Source organism: Chironomus tepperi, unplaced genomic scaffold (genome assembly GCF_022539635.2).
Source record: "Chironomus tepperi strain 1889 unplaced genomic scaffold, CSIRO-AGI_Ctep_v1 contig_93, whole genome shotgun sequence".
In the NCBI taxonomy this organism is placed as follows: Eukaryota; Metazoa; Arthropoda; class Insecta; order Diptera; family Chironomidae; genus Chironomus; species Chironomus tepperi.
In genome coordinates, this window is record NW_027226215.1 from 2,054,444 (window position 1) to 2,077,267 (window position 22,824).

At 32.6% G+C, this 22,824-nt stretch overlaps 1 protein-coding gene across 1 annotated transcript in view; it reads right to left on the minus strand.

Moving 5' to 3' along the window:
• The window catches only part of nAChRalpha7 (nicotinic Acetylcholine Receptor alpha7), a 140,922-nt gene extending 140,696 nt beyond the window's left edge, over window positions 1-226 (minus strand). The window contains exon 1 of the mRNA XM_070635760.1: window positions 97-226. Coding sequence (XP_070491861.1) covers window positions 97-220 — 124 coding nt within the window. The 5' untranslated portion in view covers window positions 221-226. The remainder of the gene's footprint in view (window positions 1-96) is intronic.
• Window positions 227-22,824: the final 22,598 nt, after the last annotated feature.

Here is a 22,824-nt window from a genome sequence, read left to right on the forward strand (position 1 = left end):
ATGTCGGTGCAAAAAAAAAGGGAAAATAAAATAAATGTGAATTTAAAAAAAAGCAGAAAAATTTAAAGGCACAAAAAAATATATTGCGGAACTTACCAACAGGAAAAGTAGACAGCAATAAACTTAGTCCATAAAAAAGCGATGTAAGAAAGGTTGAAGGTATTGCGGGCATGTTTTTAACTTTATAGACTGCAATTATGAGTGTCAGAAAAAGTAGCATGGCCTTTTATGCCTCACGGGATATTTTTACTACTCTTAAAAATTTTTTTTACTTTTTTTTATGTTTAATTTTATAAATTTTTAGTATTCACTTGATATATTTTATATTTTTTTCATATACATCCACACATGTACATTAATTATGAAGCACAAGACCCCTCAGATGCGTGAATTGAGTGAAAAATGAAGAGGAAAGTATGGAAAGAAAGTTTGGGTAGCCAAAATAATCCAGATGAGTAAGAGAATAAGAGAAACTTTTTTTTGTGTGTTGGCAGTAACTATTTTCCACTATTCACCATGAGTTGCTGCTTCTCTGTCCATTCGAGAGAATTTTTCCTTATTTTGTTTATTTTTTAGCATGAGAAAAAATTTTTTTTTTAATTAATTTTTTATGTTTTGTGTCAGAGCAGACGGAAAAAAGTGATAAGCACTGACTCGACTCTTTTCCTCTTCCTACTCTTTTTTTAAGCACAGAACCAAACAAAAATATTGGCAAAATTTGTTTTTTTTTTCTATTTTTTAATTTTCATCCAAAAAAGCACTTTTTCGACATTGTTTAAAGTTTTTTTTTCACTTCCTCCTGATTATTTTTTTTTCTGTTTGTGGTTACCTCACACCCCTTTCTATCTCTCTATCTCTCTCACTCACACAACAAAATTTTGTTCAATATTTAACTAGAAAAAAAGGAAGAAGAAATAAGAAAAGTTTTATGAGTTTTTACAAATATCTACAGAGTTCATGGATAAGTGAGATTTTGAGTGAAGGAAGCTGATCAACATTGTAATCGGATAACATGACGTTAGACAGGCTGATATATTTTTATATATATGTGGAGAAAATCAATTTTTTTGATACTTTTTAAAGAGTTTTTGAGACAGTTTTTGAAGAGATTTTGATTTATTTATGGAGATATTGACTAAGTATTGATATTAAATCGTCCAGAAGAGGGACTAGGGCCAGACTTGTGGACCATAGCCATCTCTACATCAGTCATCAATATAGTACTGCTATAAACTGGCTTGACGTAAAAAATCTCAAAAAAGGTTGCCCACCATTGTTTTACAGCAGTTATTTTTAACGACACGACTTGGTGGTAAGCCTCGACCGAAGCCACACAAAGTGTATGGTTCATACCATTTCCAAAATTTTTTGGTGGCAAGCAGGTTGACCATAACTGATTTACAGCAAAATGTATTCAATTTTGAGATAAAATCAATAAAATCATTAATATGGTCCTTACTCAATCGAATGATATCCCCCTACCCCCCATCTTAAGTTCCTAAACCTTACATATTCCTTAAATAGAGTACAACAACCACCTGACAATAAGGTAAGTTGGTATTAAATCAAACTTCGATATCAACTCTCATCTAAGCTTCTTCTTTCTCATCAAATTTTTTAAGCACGTGATTTCTGCTGTATTTTAATCTTTTTTATTTTGTCAATTTCTAAATGAAGAAAAAAAAAAAGGTTGAAACCACATCTAAGTTTAGAAACGTAGGTAGGCAATTCTGAATCTAACCATAATGAATAATTGAAAGTTAATTTAAGAATGAATTTATAATTTTTTTATTTTGTTAATTTATTTACTTTCGGAAGTAAATATTTAATGGTTTCAAAGACAAAGTTCAGTTGCTATGGGGAAATTTTGTGATGGAGATTGATTTGGTGATGAAAGAGATTTATTTAGTAGTGGAAGTAATTAATAATATAAAAATAGGTATTGAGGATTTTTCTGAAAAAAATATTACTTGAGAATTGTTTTGGAATCATTTTCTGAAGTTATGGACAAACTTTTTGTATTAGAGGGCCTTTGGGATGCTTGGTATATCCTCCAAAAATTGGAAAATCGTTTTTACATCAATTGCATCTCTACATGGCATAATTAGATTTTGGATTAAATTTGTGGTACACGAATAAACTATATCTGATTATAATAATATTGACCGAGCATTCTACACTGAATTGAAGTGGCTTGGTGGCAGGCTTGATGGGATAGTGGTTTCGTTCCTTTGCATTTAATCATTGCACATCAACTCAGCGATCATGAGTTCGAGACTCGTCATGAGTAACATTTTAAATATCCTTTTTCGAATCATATGGTCTGAAACTAAACGTCTATCCTCCTTTTGTAAACTAAAGGCAGTAATGACAATAAAGAATTAATTTCAAATCACACTGGTTAGCTGGTAGAAACAGTGTAGTTATTGGATATAGAAAATTAAGTTGCAAAAGGGCCAGGCGCCAACCAAGGGCTCATTAATCACAATTGATCGAAAAGGCCAACAAAATATCATAATTGGCCATTCATTTAAAATGCCAAGGACAAAAAGGAAGAGTGTGCCTGAATATTCTAACTGATTGACCAGAGGTTTCGTGAAAATACCTCAAAATCTAATTTTACCAGACATTATTTGCAAATACCCCAAAAGTCTATAAAAAATTGATCAAAAATCTCATCAAAGACTTTTGGAGTTTAATTAATTTAAAATTGAACTTTCCAGTAACATGATACTTTATGTTGTTAGTAACTCTCTCAGAAATACCGAAAAATGCCTTCCATGAACCCATTTGATTATTTTATTTTTTCGATCACAATATTGCTTAAATAAATACTTGCTAAATTTAATTGAGGTCAAAACTTTGTGATTTTATTGAACATTCCAAGAAGAAAATTTTCTTCTAAATTGCCTCGATCGTATATTTTTACAATGAATATTTATAGAGGTTGTTGATTTTCCACCCTCTTATTTTTTTCCAAATTTTCCAATAACATTTAATGTCCCTTAATTATTTCCATTTGTATAACTTTTGTTTGTCGATAGATTTTTTTGCTTTTGTGTTGCTCCGAAAATGAATGTGACAAAGTATATCTCTTGTCAAGAAAAGTTATAATAGAACTTTACAGTAAACATCCTACATAGCTCAATAAGCTTTTAAAAAAGTATTTTTTTGTGAAATAAAATATTGACATTGAAAGGTTTTGTCAATTAACATTTTTAAAAATGTTTAAAAAGTTTCAAAAGTAATTAACAGAAGCTTTTAGTCGTGGATGTTAGTCAAAGTCGGGTCGGTGGCGGAATAGATTAGTACTTTGGTATCTAATTATTGCAGTACACCGACCATTGGATCATCAATTCGAGACTCGGTACAAGAAATGTTTTATTTGTCAATTTTTGAATCATATGCACTGGAATCGCGGCTTACAGCTTTAACTTGCAGGTTTCAAGCAGAAGTTTCGAGACAAGAGTGGTTTGAATTCCACTGTAAACTGTAGGTCTACTGAATATGGAGGCCTGACGCAACCTCACTCGTTAAAAGACTGTTAGCCACAAAACTCTAGATTCTAAGCTCTTAATCGACATGGTTCAATCCTTTTGGTTGCTTCATTGTTTTTCAAGTAACTCTTGCTATTGGAAATTTGCAAAGAGCAGTAAGCAATAGAACTTATTTTAGTCACCAAATGAGAAAGATCATGGATCGCAGCGGATCTGTATTGCCAGCGAAGTTAGTGTTTACTTTAAAGAAGGGCTTTAATAGGGTTTTACTTTGTTAACATCTCAAATGATGTATCCAAAACTTTTGATTTCAATGTGAAATTGATTCTTTAATTTTAACTGAAGGAGTAGAAAGGGAACTTAACTTATTATTTACTTTCAATCGAACCATTCTTTAATTATGTTGGACCCAGACAGATCAAATAGCTGTTTTTTAAAAAGTAAATAAGAACACAAATAAGTGGAAAAGTTCGAAAATTAATAGTCCACCAGTCTGTCTAGTTTTTGTGATTTTAATGAAGTCAACTGAGTGATTTTTTGTAGATTCTTACAATTTCATTCATTTCGAAAACCTTTCTTATGATTTCCACAACTTTTAAGTATAGTATAAATAAGTTTATAAATTTTGAATTGAAACAGAGTTGGCAAGACTCTATTGTGGAGGCCTGTATAGATGTCCGGACTCTGGTGGAGGCGTCTTCAAATACTTTTGTATAGAAGTTCGGCCTGTCAACTTTGAATTGATATAATACCAAATACCAAGAACATACTTTGCATGTAGAAGTTTCAAAACAATTTTTAAAGACTCAATGAATTTAAAATGCTCTCCGATTTGTTGAAACTCGAGGAAAGCTATTGTGCCGCTTAAATTTGGACATGTCATGAACGGTCTACCGTGTGTAGTCTCGATTGAGGCTTATCAGCTAGGTGTGCTGCGAAAAATAAAAGATTGTCCGCCACTGCTTTAATGGAATTGAAAATTCTTTCTAACACAGAATTTAGATATCTCCAGACTGTCTGAATCCCAATTCAATCTCGATTTGACAAACTCGAGACATCTAGAATCCTTAGGGAATCCTTACTAAAAATCAACTAAACACGAAGGTTTAAAAACAAACATTTAATAAGAAGATTTGTTTCAATCAATTTAAATAATTTAATTCCAAACTGAATTTCAAGCTAAATCTATTTATCTTAATTTCAAGACCGTCTTTGAAGTTATTTTCGAGTCAGACAAATTCTGACAAATTTCTTTTTTGCACGAAATTAAGAACAAAAAGACGAATAGAAATTAAATTTGATGTTCAAAAAAATAAGAAGAAATAAAAACTAATTTTATGCTTCCTTGGGTTTTTCTCCACTTAAATTCACTCTATCCACCCACTTATCGTCATTTCTGTTGGATATATATCTACCTATATCAGATAAAAATATTCTCTCCCCTCCGTCTGTCTTGAACTTTTCAATATACAGACATGTACAGATAGAGATATTTTATTCACATCTATATATGTAGTTCGTGTTTATATTTTTAGTATCAGTGAACGACGAGAGTAGGAAACTTTCTCATTGTGTTGAGAACTTTTAGCATCCACAAGAAGGAGCAAAAAAAAAATTATTTCTTTCCTCACTCTTTTATTTCTTTTATTGTATTCATCCACAATATTAAATTCCCTCGTGTAACGTGATGTAATGATGATGTTGTCTTATTCACTATTTTTTGCTCTCTTTCTCTGATTGACTTTTTGTCTTAAAACAACGTTTCTTTTTTGAGTTTTTGATATACAGGAGAAATAGCTGAAGCTGCTATAGCAACAAACTTTCGAGCTGCTTTCTTCTTTTTATATTATGTCACGAACTTAATCTGTTTCATTGAAAATTATTACATGAGTAGAAAGAAAGGAAGAGAAAAAAAAATGTAGCAACAAAGGAATGAAGAGGAGCGGAAAAATTGAGAAGATTTCATGTCGGGTCTTCTGATTACAATTTTCATCGTCAATGAGCAAAAATATGAAGATGAAGACAAGAAAAGGCGCGCGGAAGGAGGGAAAAAAAAGTTTCTTTTCTTGCTTGCTCTTTTATCGACGTCTTTACTTCCGTCATTAGCATAAGAAAAAAAAAATTTTTGTTAGTGAACGAAGCAAAAAACTACATTAATAGATAGAAAAAGAAGTAAAAACAATGAAATGAGCCGAAAAGTATCCACAAAATATCGTCGAATGTCCTAATTCAGGGTTGTTAATCAGGTGAAGGGATTTGGGCAGTTGTGGTAATGATGTTATGAATATTGTCTGAAAATAGACTATTAATTCTATGAATGAATACTTAAAAGTTAATTGACTGGATTGTGCCTAGCAGAATGAGAAGTCAGCAATTCTTGAAATGAATAAAATCTGTAGCAATTTTTGGAACCAAGTGACGGATGTAACTGATCGGAAATTTCAGGTTTTTAATTCAAATGTGTAGGTTCGAATTCTGAATTGTAAAATTTTTACTAGGAATCATAAGAAAGTAGAAGGTTTCTTGAGTGGATATCATTAAAAATGACTAAGAACAATAAGGTTTTACGACGAATAAAATCTCCAAATGGACAACTTTACATAATATTTTGTTAATAAATGGACACATTTGTGGCCATGAAAATTTTAAGAAACGTCCCAAAAATTTAACTATTCGATAGAGACACTATTGCACTTAGTATTGAATATTGGCTGATGAAAGCCACAGAAAGAGCTTCTCAAAGAACATCAGATAAAGCAGAAGCCAGCATTAGGCGCAATTTAATGCTGGATATGACCATTTGGTTATAAATCACAATTGATTTTTACGATTAGCGATTTAACACGATTAGCGTGTTAAATTGTCCATTTTGAATCGCATCACACTGAGATTAATTGTATTTTTATAACTAGACATACACTTAGTGACATAAAACCTTTTCGTTTAGAAAAGAACTTAGAATTCCAAAATCACTTTCTTATGCATATCCCACAGGCACTAGTGATTAAAAATCTATGAAATAATGGGATATCTATCAAAATTCCTTTTTTAGAACAGCATTGAAAAATAGCATATTATTATTTTTGAGCCAAAAAATTGCCAAATCACAGTCACATCATTGTTATCACCCCTGAATCCTCTTCCTCCTTCCGCATCATTTACGAATTTCCATGTGGATAAGATGTAAAAAAAAAGTTCAAAAAAAAATCGTGGTCATGAATTTTTATTCAAACAAATTTGATAGGAATTGAATAATAAAAAAGGAATTCATTGATTTTTTTTCTCTTTGTGCTTCCTTCCCTTTTTTCACGACCGAATGGTTATGTGGATATTATTATTATTTTCTTTTTTCTTATGTCTGAGGGAATCCACAACTCAATGATGTAGAACAAAAAGTCATCAATAAAAATATTTCAATTCACAATTATATTAACAAGCGCACTATAAAGAGAGGCAGGCAAGAGAGACACGACCAAAAAAAAAATACACAATTTTCACTTTCACACGCGACAAATTATTGCGGCTGGAAGGAATCACAAAACTGAATATAAAAAAAAAGTTTTTCACGAATTAATTTTCACTAGCTCCGGCATGAGATGCTGTATATTTTTTTTAATAATCACCCAAAAGTGATGAGAATTTTTTTTTTTGTTATTTTGATTTCCTTCCTTCAGTCGTCTTGAGTCCTACGACAAGTTTTTTTTATTATATTCTATCTCTCTCAGTTCTTTATATTGTGATGATAATAATCTTTTTGGATATTCTTTTTATTCACGTCTTATTTTGCTCCTTAATCGCGGTAAGACTACGGAAATAATTTTTCATATAAGACTGGAGGGAAAAAAAAATGAAGAAGGAACAGAAATTAATTCACACGACTTTTAAGACCGTCCAAAAAATTCACGTAGACATTAAGGGAAATCCAAAAAAAATTCGACACTCGCAAAGGAGAAAAAAAATAAATTCGAGAAAAATTAATTTTTCACAGTCAGGAAAAATCTTCTCGAGTTATTGAATTTTTTTTTCTTCCTTCCGAAATGTCTCCTCTGTTCCTTAATATTAATATTTATTTATTATTATTTTTTTTTTCAAATTATTTTCACCCGACTTGAGTTGGATCAAACGCGTCCGACAATTTCACTGATACTGAATCGAGATGTGAATCATCATTGTGCTTTTATGAATTTCTTGTTCCTGTTTCTCTTTTTTTTTTCTTTCTCTACCATGCAGGCACAGAATGCAACTTATTTTCGCCGAAAAAAACACAGTTTTTCCTATTTTCATTGAGAAAAAAACTCTCAGCTGAGCATAAATTCTCTCAATAATGCACAAAATGTTCCTTCTCTTTCGGTCTCATTGCGAGAGCAGTCGGAGCGAGCTTTTATAATCCTCAAAGAACTGCAGTTTTTGAAAAGCTTCGCGCAGCATCCTTGATCCTCTCAATTCTCTCAATGCCTTACTCTCTTTCGCTCTTTTTTTGGTGAACTACTGAACAGGAAAAATAAGAAGCACTATAAAATTTAATGCCATTGAGGAACTAAAAGATGATAAAAATGAATGAAAATTTTTCTTCCTACATGCTGAGGCACAAAATAAACAGAAAGAGAGAAGAGAAAATAAAATACAAAAAAATCAAAATTGCAGTTTATTGCGCAAAGAAATAAGAAGTATATAAATATGTTCATGCATGCATAACTAGAAAGGTGTGAGAAAGTAAGAAACGGAAGCTCATTTCTATGTGTTTGCTTTCTTAAGGGAGCATTGTGAATGATATTTATTTTAGCTTTTATACATTCGTAACTAAATTATGAGGAAAGTATATTTATTTTACTTCCATTTGCCGCACTCAGTCGGTGGGTGTCTCATGCATGAGATATTCCCCCGAAAAAGCTTAGCAGGGGTGTATTCAGGGAGGGTTCTGGCTGAAAGCTTGCTGTGCTTGAAAACATGCAGCGCAATTTTTCGGCATCTAACTGACGTTCCTTCATTACCGTCCTCAGTCGTTTTGCTTTTAGAACATCAGGACGCCTTTTCCCTTTTGGATTCCACCCAAGGACGGGAAAACAATGTTTTTCTCCCCAGCTACAACACTATTGTTGAAAAGGTCAAGTCAGCAGCTTTCTACACTAACAGTCAAATATCAAGCTTACATGGTGCAGAAAGACCACTACGGTAACTAAAAGCGGTCTATTTCTCTATCAGTTCTCCTATTACCAAACATGACTGACTGATACCTAGCCATGCTCCAAATCAAACATCCCAAAAAGCAACAACCCAACCCCCACACCCTAAAACTCCTGCACATACCCCTGAAGCTCTCACATTTTTTGCATGCTCTCACTCTTACATATCCAACAATATACATTAAATTATTGCATTCACAAACATCAACAATGATATTTTATTGTTATTTGCCATACGTACAGCATAAGAAGAAATGTTTTTGATTGAAGGAAATAAGATTCTTTTCTGTTCTGTGCCTTATTCTTCCTCCTCATACTACTCTTATATATTTTTTATGTGTCTCTATGCATATGTATCTATTTGCCTATAAATACGTATATCCATTGAACAAACGTGTGGGAACTGGCGTGAAAAAATATTGAAATGCATTTACAATCGATATATTAAATATTAAATAAATTTGATTTATGAACTTTGTATTGTTGCATAATTGAATTCGATGAGAATTGCAGTGTTTGTGAAATGTTAATAAAGATTTACAATTTTTGTGCACCGGAAAATGACAACATGAAGTTTACTCTTTTGATGATTTATTGTATTGATGATTCTGATTTTTATTCAATTTAATTGAGATTTAACAAGTTTTAATGCATTAAATTAAATGTTCACGATAGTGTGAATTTTCAACTTTTATAGTGATTTATGTCGTTTGGATTAACTCAGTAAGTCTGAGCTTACCATTTATTTCTTCGGATTTTAAACAAACAAACTAGTCAAGACACTGTCACTCAAAGTCGACTCGAAGAATCTCTTCGTACATATAACTTAATCCGAAAACAAAGTTAAGTAATTGAAAATAACGTTCAAAACTGAACAAAACTTTATAAAAGTTGGGAGGGAAAATCATATTAATTTCCATTGTTTTGAACTCAACGTCATCTTTTATCAGTTCTATTTTGACGGGGATTTTGATTCCCTATAATTCTAGATTAACTAGACGTATACATCAAGAGTGAAACTAGGAGAGGAGGCCATTTAGATGGGCCCTAGTATCGTAAATAACGGTATTTCACAAATTTTGGCAGTTTTTCCTCTGCTAATTTTGAAGTCCAATCAGTGTCCATTGGACTGTAAATGATCCAGTGGTCCCCATTTCGGAGATTTCTCACTCTTGCTTAGATTACTTCTAAAATAACTCACCAAATGTTTTTCGTAAGTTCATAATTTCTGTGAGTAATGCAATGAACAATTTAACATGAAGATTAATTCAGCAAAATAGTGGAATCATCAGCGAGATTAGCAATTTTCTTCTTTCTACTTAAAAGAGCGAGATCTTAATTTTAGGGACCAGAATCAACGAACAAAACCTGAACGCGGCCAGACTTTCTCTGGGAGCGAGCCTGGGTCGGTTACCACTACGTCACTGCTCCTTGTGCTGCTAAAGTCGTTTTGTCGTGTTACATAAAAAGTAAATAGTTGCTATAATATTTTCGAAAGACAAACGGCGTGATCAAGTCAAAAAATAGTGTCTATAGGCAAAATTTCTCTCGAAAGAGACCACAAAGGTTTGAAGAAAAGGAGTTCAAATTTTGTTTAAAACCAAACAAATATCTATTCGTTTTTCATATAACTGCAAGAAAATATTTAATATCCAAAAAAGAAATTAAATCTCTTGTAACAATTTAATCTTCTTTTTTTATGCTTCACATATTTACGAAGGAAACATTATTGCATTAAAATTTTTCATCATATTTTTATTATTCCTGAAAATTTTCATCTTCCGTCTATGAAAAAAAAAATTTCAATGAAATCCTTTAAAAAATGCAATATTTATCTTTCAAAAATGGAAAATTATAATTTTAAATGAAAAAGCATTTCCTCTCGAAATAAAATATAAAAAATTCCATTGCATTTCATTTTCTTCATTCACATTTTGGTAAAAATATTTTGCATCATCATCATCAGCAGCAGTAGAATTTGAAAAAAAGTATATAAAATGCAGGTTATGAGAGTAAGTCAAGAGGCTCAAAGCTTTTTGTATATGCTGCATGAGATAATGATTTCAGTTAGAAAACAATTGTTTAAGCCAAAAGCTCGTTATAGTCATCGAAAAGTTTCCTTTTCTTTCCACCCATCCTCAATTGTTTTTGTTGAGTGCTGACAATAGCTGGCTGTTGAAATCGGCAAAAAAAGAGTGGAAAAATGAGGCAATTGAATCAAGCCGCACTTGAGCTTTAAATGAAAAAAAGCAGTGCAAAAAAAAATAATAATAATTTTTTCTTTTCACAAATGCTTCACATTGTGCATTGTACCATTGTGGATGTGAAAATAAAAATTGCCATGAGAGATGATTTATTTCAATGTGAAGCATTCTCTTATATCCCAATTAAATATTATTGACAAAATATGATGCTCCAATGTTTTTGACACGAAACGAGAGGAAGAAAGGAGATGAAAGTAGGAAAATAACAAAAAAAAGCATTCCATTCAGTCTGTAAAATGGCTTAATACAAAAGCTCGTGCAATATATTTTCATTCTGCCTGAGTCATTTCTCATTCTTTTATTAACGTCAGATAAATACATTTTTGGGATTCTTTTTTTCCTTTCTGTGGTATGATGTGGTTCTGGACTTTTTAATTTTCACAATTGTCGCTTTAAAGCAGTGGTGGACAATCTGTTTGTAGCCAAAAATTTTTGAAAATGCTATGAACCGTACGTCATTGTGGTTTGATTCGAGCCTTACCATCAAGGTGTGCCAAATTGGTATAAGGTTTCCCACAACTGCTTTAAAGTTTTAACTTTAAATTGACACTGGTATTTTCATTTTTTCTTCATTGAATGACTTTCAATTGAGAATATTTTAATTGTTTTATGTTAAATACTTTAGTGTTTACATTAATTTAAGTGATTTAAGATTGCATGCATTTTGATTTAGAAACACGAATTTTAAAATATATGATTAATGATGATGAAAACACCTGCTCGGATACATTTCAGATTACCAGTACTTTTGTGGTCTGCATATGATAATTTAAAGCTTTTCTGAGGTCATCTGCTTAGAATATTTGACAATGTAGTGTATAGAGCTATAACCTGGTTAGTTTATATCTTTAATCTATACCAGAAATAAAGTCCTTAGTCATACTACCAAGGTAACTTTCGTTTAAAGCCCTTGGAAATTGCATGTAACTTGGTTGATTTTAGGGAAAATCATCTTAGTTTATCCTAGGTAAGTTGCTTAAATATGATTAAGTGTGTAGGGATTGTGTGCATTAGAAGGACTCCCAATCTGCCCCCTACTTTTAAAAATTATTCAATTTGCTTTTTTTGCGGAAAAAATCCCAAAACCCTTCAAAAATTTTGGTGATATTTACCTGCATATCCATCTGTCCATATCCATATCAGTTTGTCTGCAATTTAATTCACCTTCTCATGAAAATACATCGCTGATGATCAAACTGTGCTCCGGGGTTCGTACATCAAAGGATAGAATTATCCTAAATACGTCGTCTTTAGGATCGCAACCCAACAATTGTGCTAGGGATGTTAGAGCTTATAAACGACATCTTCCGATATCAACTTTTACAAAGAAGTTAAGAAAGTTAAATGTAAACTCAGTATATGTAACTAGTTTACAGAAATTTACAATGAACATGCAAACAACGTTGATTTGAGATGACAAATGCATTTGGAAGCCATTTAAATGGCTTCCAACTTAAGTTTAAACATCATACTCACTACTTTGTCGTACAAAACTGATTTGTTTGTTTACAGCACAATTTTGACTTCTCAGCAACAAACATTTTTCAAAATTTTACTTCTAGCCTGACTTCCAGTCTATTATGAACAGTAAATCTGATGCAAAGTTTCTTGCAAAATTCTGTATGTCACAAGAAGTTAAATATGAAGAATAAGGACATCATTCCAAAAATTCCGCATGAGCTTTAATGTACACATCTCATGAATATTTTTTCATTGTAAGAGCTTTTCATCGCTTTTACATTCACCAAAAGTTAACAAAATTTATTTTAAAAACATTAAAATTTTTTCATCTCAAATATTTCACAGTCAAAATGCTTTTAGCATAAATAACGACCAGAATGCCTGACAAAAATTTATAATTTACAGCCAAATATAGAAAAAAAATGTCGTTTTGTCATTAAAATATTATATATATTTTTTTTTTGTTCAAAAAACATTCTGTTGCTGAACAAGCCATTCCATTCTCTTTCATTTCCATCATGATTCACACTTAAGTAATAAATTTTCCAATTCAAACTGTTTTGTGGAACAGCTTCATATCTGAAATTAAATAACAAAAGGAAGAAATGAAATCTAAACTTTTTTTTTCGAAAAAAAAGTTAAAGCCGTGACTAAAGGAACTAAATGTCTAAGTTATGTTGACAATGATGATGATATCGTTAGTGGAAGGAAAGTTAACAGCAGATAATGGATAATCGCAACTTATTGCTGAAACAACAAACACGTGAAGGCACTCATGGAAGGATCAAAAAAATGTCTGAAAGCAATTTCTCATGAACTTTTTTTTATTCCCGGCAGCAAGTTTTTTTGACAAATAAATGTGACTTGTGGATTGAGTTTGACTTGATATAAGATTGAATGGCTTGATGGGTTATATATATTTTTTTTGGGAATATTAAAGGATGTTAGATTGTTTCATGTTCATAGTATATTGCTCCCATATGTAGTCCATCATTACATAAAGTATGTCTCTATCCATTTTACGTGGAATAAAGTGCAATTTAGATATTCATAAAAATAAAGCTCCATAGCCCTAAATTTGCTTTTCAAACGTCAGTTTGTGGTGATTTTCATGCTGGATTCATTTAGTTTGATGAGGGGTTTGATGAAAATTTATTCTGAGAAAATAGCCGACCATATGTCTAGTTATGAACTTAGCATTTTTGGAGCTAGCTATATAATATCAAGTTTATATCTCGATATAATGGTCGACGTATTTTAGCTTGTTCTACTTTCGAGACTACGGGTTAGTTTTATGTATAAAGTACATAGTACAATATTTTACACTGAAATTATAAATAGTGATCAGTAGCCTGCTGGAGATAAGATGATTAAAGTCATCCATTTCTCACTTTCTTAGTCTTAGCTCTAGAATTTTTTGAGATTCTAAAAACAAAAATTCCTGAATTTGCCCTAAATTTTTGTATTCCGTATAAAATGTTACTGGTTACATACTTACTTATTTGCTTATTTCGCTAGCATTTCAGCACAATTATGATTCACGATCTTTTATAGGTGTCGCTTAAAGCTAGCTCTGTCGAAGGCTACCGCTTCCCAATTCATGACTCCAAATGCAATACTGTCTCAAAAGATAGCTTCTATTTATTAATATTTAGATCGTCTACAAGATCATTTGCCATCTACAAAATCAGACTTAAGAACTTTAATTAATATAGCTTCTTCAGGTATTCTAATATCATGTCCAACCCACCGAAGCCTGTTCACTTTTAATCATTTTACAAGGATTCTGCTTCTAATAGTTACTTACTTCTCTGATCGTACAGATCAATTGTAATCCATGACCTCCATCAGATGGCACCTCAAAATTACCCTATCGCTTGATTCCGCTTGTCAATTTCTGAAACAAAATCAGGAGCCAATAATTTTTAAGTCAAATTTCAGAAATTTGGCCAGAAAAAGCAAGTTTTTCCTTTTATTTACCATTAAATGATTTGATACCAAAACTCAATTCAAATGAATCCTTCCAACTCATATTGAGTATTTTAATAAAATAAACCTTCATACAAAAAAATCAATACAAACCATACTCTCAATAAAAGCTTAAAGAGCAGAACAATAATGGCTAAATAAAATTGCCATACAACAGAACAAAAAAAGCTTTAAATGTCCTTATCCATTTCTTTCAATAATTTTCCTACTAGCATTTCCTCTATTTAGTTACTTAACCAATTCAGACACAGTAAACGAAAAAGAGTCGAAAGAAGAATCAACTAACTTTATTCAGTATTCAGAACATTTCTCGCATTTGTTACTTGTTTAGCTAATGCCATTGATACGAGCATAGCGTAAAAGAGGAAAGGCAAAAGCTGTTGCCGAAAAAAAAATAGACGAACAAAAAACTATTGCTATCGAAAAAAAATCACGTAATTTATCGATGAGCATCACATTGTTACTACCGAATATGGAATACAAGTAGTGAGTGGATGGGATGAGGAGGAAGGGCCAGAAGGTTTTGTTGAGAACGAAAAATGCGGTGATATTGCTAGTGCTACAAATTGACGATAGACGCGCGAATATCGAACAGAATCGAGAAATCCATTTACATTAAAAAAAATCATCACCGCAACAGCAGCCGACTTGAATCGTATATGAACAGTGTAACAGCAATAGGGAATACATAATTTATCGAAAAATCATAAATAACGCAAGAGCACTGAAATGGAATTGAAAGGAAGAGGATGAAAAAGAGAGAGACATTCTAAAAGCTGTTGAAATATGCCAAATGCATACAATAAACGATGTCGATGATGATGATGATAGTATCATTGGAATGGGTTATGGACAGGGTTGTTAAATTGGTATCTGAAATTTAATATTTATTGCTAATTTATTGTTTGAGCTGTGTTGTCATGAACATATAACCCCAACAGACAAAGAGCATGCTTTCATGGTTCATTAAGGCCACTACGGTACTTAAAAGCGGTCTCTTTGCCTGTTAAAGTAACATATAATATGATGAATATGTAACACATACTGACTATGGCTGCACAAGAAAGAAGTCATCTGAGCTCGAATAAATTGGGTGGTATCGTCAGCAACAGAGTCAGATGGAAGACTTTCTGCTGTAGCCTAACCTCTATAAGACTCCATAAGGTTGACAGTTAAAAGCGATATGTAAGTATGACTGTATCGCTTGACCACCTGACTTGCGAACCGTTGCTTTAATCAAACCTCAGAATATAGTTGACTGGATATCAAGCTACTTGGTCGTCAAATCTTGTCTTGCAAAAATGATTTGGTCAGAAAGACATTAATCAAGAATTACCAAAGCAAAAGTATGACTGAATAGGCTCTGAGATTGAATTTCGAAAACGAAGCTCTAAAGGAAGTGCCGTCAGTAGGATGGAAACACAATCTTATTTCACTGCTCTTAGTAGGAATCCACAAGAGAAAAGATGTCCTGCAGCTTCAATACCAACATGGCGTAGAACAGAAATGCAAAAATATCAGCAAGATGTTAAAAACAGAGAATTTGTATAATTTATGCGATTTGGCAGGCAATAGAGTTGAATTGAAAGTCTAAAGACTAACTTCATTGGAGGGCAACCTGCGTGCTGCGGTACAAATGCCATGAACAGAATGACGTGTTCGGTCTCAATCGGGGCTTACCATCAAGGTGTACCACGAAAGAAAAGGCTGCCTGCCATAGCTTTAGTTGATTCATATGCAGACTCCTAGTCGGAACATGATTACAGGACAAATACCGCTTTACAGTCGCTCACCTGTACATCAACCCTGTCTACGGGTGAGTGAATAAACAAGTGAAGGGAGAAAATTTTTAGAATTTATGGAAAATAGTTTAAAATTAGTAAATGTTAGAGATACAGTAATGTAAAGAGGTTCCTTTCATCGCATCAATATTCAAAATTGGCAATACATAAATAACAGTTTTGTGGAAAGTTATTGCCTCACATTCCTAGTAAACAATATTTTTCACTATAAAGCAAAGACTTACAGCATATGCATCCATAAAGAGAAACTTTTCTAACCAACACTTGCAGCAAGAAAATTTTGTAAACTTTTATTCTATGTGTGTTTTGTTGAATGAACATCAAAACATGGATGTAAGGAAGCTGATAGGTGTAATAAATGTTTAGTCTGCTATTGAAAAACAATTTATTATAAATTTGCATCTCATGAGAAACTTCTCCAGCTTTTTCTAAGAGAATGGATGGAAGAATTTTATGAAAATTGTTTCTTAATTAGTTTTCCATTTTTTTAGTTGTTGAGATGAAAGGATGAGCAAGTTTTTTCAACATTGGTTTGCTGCTTGATCGTTGAAATAAATAATTTTTTGGAAATGAAAAACTTTTTATTGCATCTCCTTGAATTACTTGGAACTATTTTTCCTGATCTTGATACACATTTTTTGGGTGAGAATTTTAAGGACTTAAGAATGAAGTTTTGATATCAGATTTTGCAATGACAAAGTCCGACAAACTTAGTTATATAGAAGATTGTCTCCGACTTTGTATATCTTGGATGAATTTATGTGATGTAAGTCATGGCGACTCTTAAGGAATCAAAAGTATTTTAAATAAAATCTACCACAAACAGGCTAAAAACATGCTTTTACAGGAAAACTACACTTTCTTACCTACTTTCTTTGCTAGGGCGCACGAAGACCCATCGCCGCCTTTGAAACACACCCACACCTAGGCCTTTGAAACACACGCCGTAAGAAATGTTTAAAGACAGCTATATCTTTCGAATCCTTTTTCCAGTTCGGGAATACTAACAACTCCTCTTAGCGTCTTTTTCAACACATCCAATCCAGAAACACCATAACGGTACCAAAAATCGGCTGTTTGCTTGTTAGGGTATCCGACCAGCATAAATTGGTTAATAGATCAAAAATCGGATTCAGACTCTTCAGATTATTCGTTTGTTTCTAAAAGGTACTCAAATAAAATTTTTTCATCCAGAAAATTCTTTTAAATTGCTGTCAATCCGTCGTCCAAACAGGAATAATTGGTTACATTTTCGTAATTTATGGACATTGATGTTACCCTCTATGAAATATCAAGTTAATTAAGAGACCAATGATTGAATAATCGGGGCTTACTACTCGACTAATTGGAGCTTACTCCTCGACTAGCACATTGTAATCGCTACAACACCGCGTTAACGTCAAGAAGTGAAGTTGTCCTGACAGGACCAATAAGCAGACAAGAAATTAATTTTGCATTATCAGTTAGCACGAGTTCCACTCAATTTTGGATTGTATCATACCTACTTACTTTACTAACTGTACATAGATTGTGATTCAATGTTTCCTTCATCATAAAATTTATTCATCCAGCCATGTGAGCACACATGTCAAATTTACAATATTTTATAAATAATGATGAAGAAGGAATCCATCGATATGATGTGCACCCACATCCAAGACCTAATTGCACTGAAATCCTGATCGATAATAGAATCTATTGTATCCTATACAAATTCAAGAAAGATTCCATTCCATTTTTTAGCATGATCAATGCCCCCAAAATTTACACATTTTAATTAGTCAGTCTGATTTCATTTATAACCTACAAAAATGATTGGAAATATTGGTTGATATCAATTAAGGACATGTCTCTAAGGGCTTATAAACAAGCAATACAGCACACATTTCATAAAACTAGTTTGTGTGTCCTAGTTCCAATACCGAAAAATCTATAGGAACACAAAATAATTTATTTAAAAAATAGAGCTTTTTCGCGAATGAAATGTCGTTTTGTGATTGGAATTAACAAGGAATTATGTGAAGCTTTTCTAATTTTGTCATGAAACTTCATGCCCTTGAAAATAAATTTACAACCAAAAGCTTACAAAATTCAAAGCACACAACATGAAAAGTTAAGGAATTAATTCACAAAAAAATCTCAATTTTATTAGCATGCTACTGAGTGCCTTAAAATATGAGGGAAATAAAAGTATTCAGTTACGATCAATAAAAAGAAAAAATCTTTACTGATAAACTTGACTCTCAATTTGTCATTTCCTTATATTTTTTTTTCTTTTTCATAAAATACCCAACTTTCTGTCATGTCTACGAGATGAATTGATTTGTATGTTGAGCATCTTTCACAAGTGTACACATACAAACATTAAAATGTGAAAGACATTGTAGATGAATTGCTACTGCGGGACTGATTATGCAATCAAAAACTCTTATGTCACATACTTGTCTATTCTCGTCATATAACGTAGATAAATATAAACAGACTCTTCACATTCGATGCCTTTTTTAGCATTCAAAAGGATATTTGACTGTGTGTGATGTAGTTAAATGTTCTTCTTATTACCCTATTTTTGTGTCTTATGGGGATGTGCACTTATTACGTGAAGGAAGGAGGGAGATGGGAGGAAAGTTGATCTCCCGATCGGCACATATTGAAATGTTGAAACCATGGCGACCAGGTGGCATTTTCCAAGAGGTTGTAACTTGGTTATAAGCATACTGCCTCCTAGTCGCCGTGTTGGCAACATATATATATGTGCTGATCGGGAGATCAACTACTCCTCTTTAATCAATCAACCACTACTCGCAAATTGTTTGTTTTTGCCAAGCGGATGCAATAGAAATTCCGAGAATAGTTTCGTTCGTTTTTGAGCGTAATTCTGTAACATAATAACTGCATTTTCCCTCATGTTATGCATCTTTTCCGGCTGGCTTTGGAAAGAAAATTTTTATACTTGCTTCAATTTTTACAGCATCAAATTAAAGACCAACGACTCTTCAGACACAAAGGACAGAGATCTACACAGATGCGAGGCTATATGGAGTCTTGAGGTGGCTGGTGCCTTCCCTAGTCGACTGAATTCTTCGACTACACCCCTGCACATCTGCACATGAGAATTTTAATTTATTATGCTAATATCAATAAAAGTTTTAAAGGATATTGTAAAACTAAGTGACAGAGTAAATTTTAATTAAATTAAGAAGAAGAAAATATCCGAAAACAGCAGCATGTGTGCTTGCTAATGAATTCATGAGCTCCACTGTGTAAATGATCTCGTATTTATTTATCCACAAATCTTATTAATTATTCATAAATTTTAAACTGAATAAGCCAACAACCAATATTATGCGGTCGCGTTGTATAAACGTGATGCGAATAGGATAGGTGCGATGCTGTACACAAAAAAAAAGCCCATTAAAGTGCCGTAAAATGCAATAAAAGCAATTTTCCTGACCATCTCTGGTGTCTTCTTATGTTCACATTTGTTTTTCGTACAACAGATTTTGAATTTTAACATTTTATGTAGGAAGTGTGGGAGGAAGAAACCCCAAAAGATTTCTCTGTGGTTACTTGAGAGGATTTCTTGTTGTTTCCGTACTTTAAAGTCTATGAGGAAGCAAAAATACATTTAAAACTTACCTGCATGCGGAATAATGCTGATGGATTTTGAATGTTTATAGCATATCATTAGACAGGCATTATTTTCTATTTTTTAAGCTGACATTCGATTTCGTACATTAATACTTACCTACTGGACTATTGGAAAACAATAAATCACGAGACATTTAGATAGACAGTAAATTCGAAATCGCAAAAAAATAGGAATAAAACTCTTGAGAATAATATCATTTAAAGCTGTATGACTTGAGAGCTATGGGTTGTAATTTGTTAGAGTTGGAATCAAGATGCTTGAATTTAAACTCAAGTCTGATTGACAAATGTTGAATTGTTGCATCCACAGCGAAGAGGCAGCTGTGTACTTCGGTCCAATTTTTCACTAATTAGCAAATTTTGTTGTTTTCTTCTAGTAGTGACAACAGTTCGATCTGTGCCAATAAAGTCAGAGCTCCTTTTCAACTCAAATTTGCATATAAAAGTCGATTCGACTTCATACAAAATTAGAATCGACGAAAACAAATTTGAGCAATTTTGACATGATTTGGATTAGCATAACTTTAAATGTAACTTTTTCGAGGATCAATGAAAGGGAATTGAGTATAGATCAAGTGTAGAGTATGAATTCAATTTCAATCCTAGACCATTGTCACTTTAGTTGTTAGCCCCGTTCCCACCAGTTTTTTCAACTCTGGACATCACATAAAAACTAGAAATAAATGATAAATTCTTCTTCTATCATGGCAAAGCAGGCATAAAATATTAAGCAAGCAAGTCAGCAATTTGCGGATTGCCAAGTCCAATTTCGAATAATTATGGCAAATTTTGTCAAAAAAAAATTACCGGTTCTTTTATAATAATAATGGTATCTTATAAGATTGAAATGCAGAAGAAAACTGTCAAGCATTTCTAATGTTCTGATCATCGATCAGCTTTCATAATAGATAATCGGACCAATTTGAAGCAATTTTGGGTGACCGTGTGCCTCAAATAATAAGTATTTTAAAAATTTCATTGCTAAATCCAAGGGGTGAGAGCTCCTCAAAAAGTGCAAAAATTTGCAGCAAAGTGCAACAAAGTGCAGCAAAGTGCAATAAAGTGCAATAAAGTGCAATAAAGTGCAACGAAGTGCAACAAAGTAGAGAAAAGTGCAACAAAGTAGAGAAAAGTGCAACAAAGTGCAATAAAGTGCAACAAAGTGCAATCAAGTGCAACAAAGTGCAGTAAAGTGCAGTAAAGTGCACTAAGTGCAATAAAGTGCAGTAAAATGCAAAAAAGTGCATCAAGTGCAACTAAAGTGCATTGAAGTGCAGCAAGTGCAGATGTTTCAGACTAAAGTGCAACCAATTTTAAACTTATTTTTAAAATTTTGAAATGTTATAAAACATTTTTTTACACTCAAATATTCATAGTATATGTCACAAAAATAAAAATTTTGTACAAATTTAAAAATTATACTTCAGAAAAATTTTACATTATTTTGAAACATCTGCACTTAGAGCACTTTACAGAACTTTAACTGCACTTGATTGCACTTCCTGTACATTATTGCACTTTGCACTTGATTGCACTTTACTGCACTGCCGCACTTTACTGCACTTTACTGCACTTTGCTGTACTTTGTAGCACTTTACTGCACTTTGCTGCACTTTATTGCACTTTACTGCACTTTACTGCACTTTGCTGTACTTTGCTGTACTTTGTTGCACTTTACTGCACTTTGTTGCACTTTATTGCACTTTACTGTACTTTGTTGCACTTTACTGCACTTTATTGGACTTAACTGCACTTTGCTGTACTTTATTGTTCTTCACTGCACTTTACTTTACTTTATTGCATTTAACTGCATTTTGTTGTATTTTACTACACTTTACGATAATTTACTGCACTGTACATGCTTTATATTTGAATAACCTTCCAAAAAGCAAAATTTTTCCTCATATTTCTTATTTTTGGGTAAAAAAATCTCAGAAAACCTGTATTTGGCCTAAATTTTGCAATATTAGAGTAAAAAACCTTTAAAAAAAACCAAATTTCTCCTATATCATGTTGAAAAATCCTCGAAAAAGCCAAATTTTGCCATTATTTTCCTATGTTATGGTGAAAAACCTTAAGAAATTTCTAATTCCGTCTCAATTTTTCTATATTAGGGTGACAAACATTTGGAAAAGTCAAATTATGCCTCAATTTTTCTATAATGGGGTGAGAACCCTCGGAAATGACTATTTTCGTATAGCTTTCCGTTCTCCAGAAAGAAAAACTACCGGAAAACGCTATTTCCCACCTTGGTTTCCCAATATTAGAAAGAAAAAATCTTAGAAAATACAATACCGCCATATACCGCCGATACCGCTTGGTTTCTCTGCCAGGGACGAAGTGCAATAAAATGCAACAAAGTAGAATAAAGTGCAACAAAGTAAAGCAAAGTACAACAAAATTGAGAAAAGTGCAACAAAGTAGAGAAAAGTAGAGAAATGTGCAATAAAGTGCAACAAAGTAGAGAAAAGTGCAACAAAGTGCAATAAAGTGCAACAAAGTGCAATAAAGTGCAACAAAGTGCAACAAAGTGCAACAAAGTGCAATGAAGTGCAACAAAGTGCAATAAAGTGCAGCAAAGTGCAACAAAGTGCAATGAAGTGCAACAAAGTGCAATAAAGTGCAACAAAGTGCAATAAAGTGCAACAAAGTGCAATAAAGTGCAACAAAGTGCAATAAAGTGCAATAAATTTCGCTAAAGTAGAGAAAAGTGCTGAATTTGCAATAAAGTGCAGTGAAATCACGGTCAAGTGCAATAAATTGCAATGAGTAGAGTAGAGCTCTCACCCCTTGGCTAAATCATAATTACAGTACTTATTATTGAATGATGCCCAACTTTCTTAGGTGAGGGACATTTTCAACTGTGTATTTATCTTCTTCTGACTGAGTTGCTGGTTTTAGAGATATGACATTTTGATCAGAGTTCGGCTTTAATAATCTCTAATCCTAATTGGAAGCCTTTTGATGCATTCTAAAC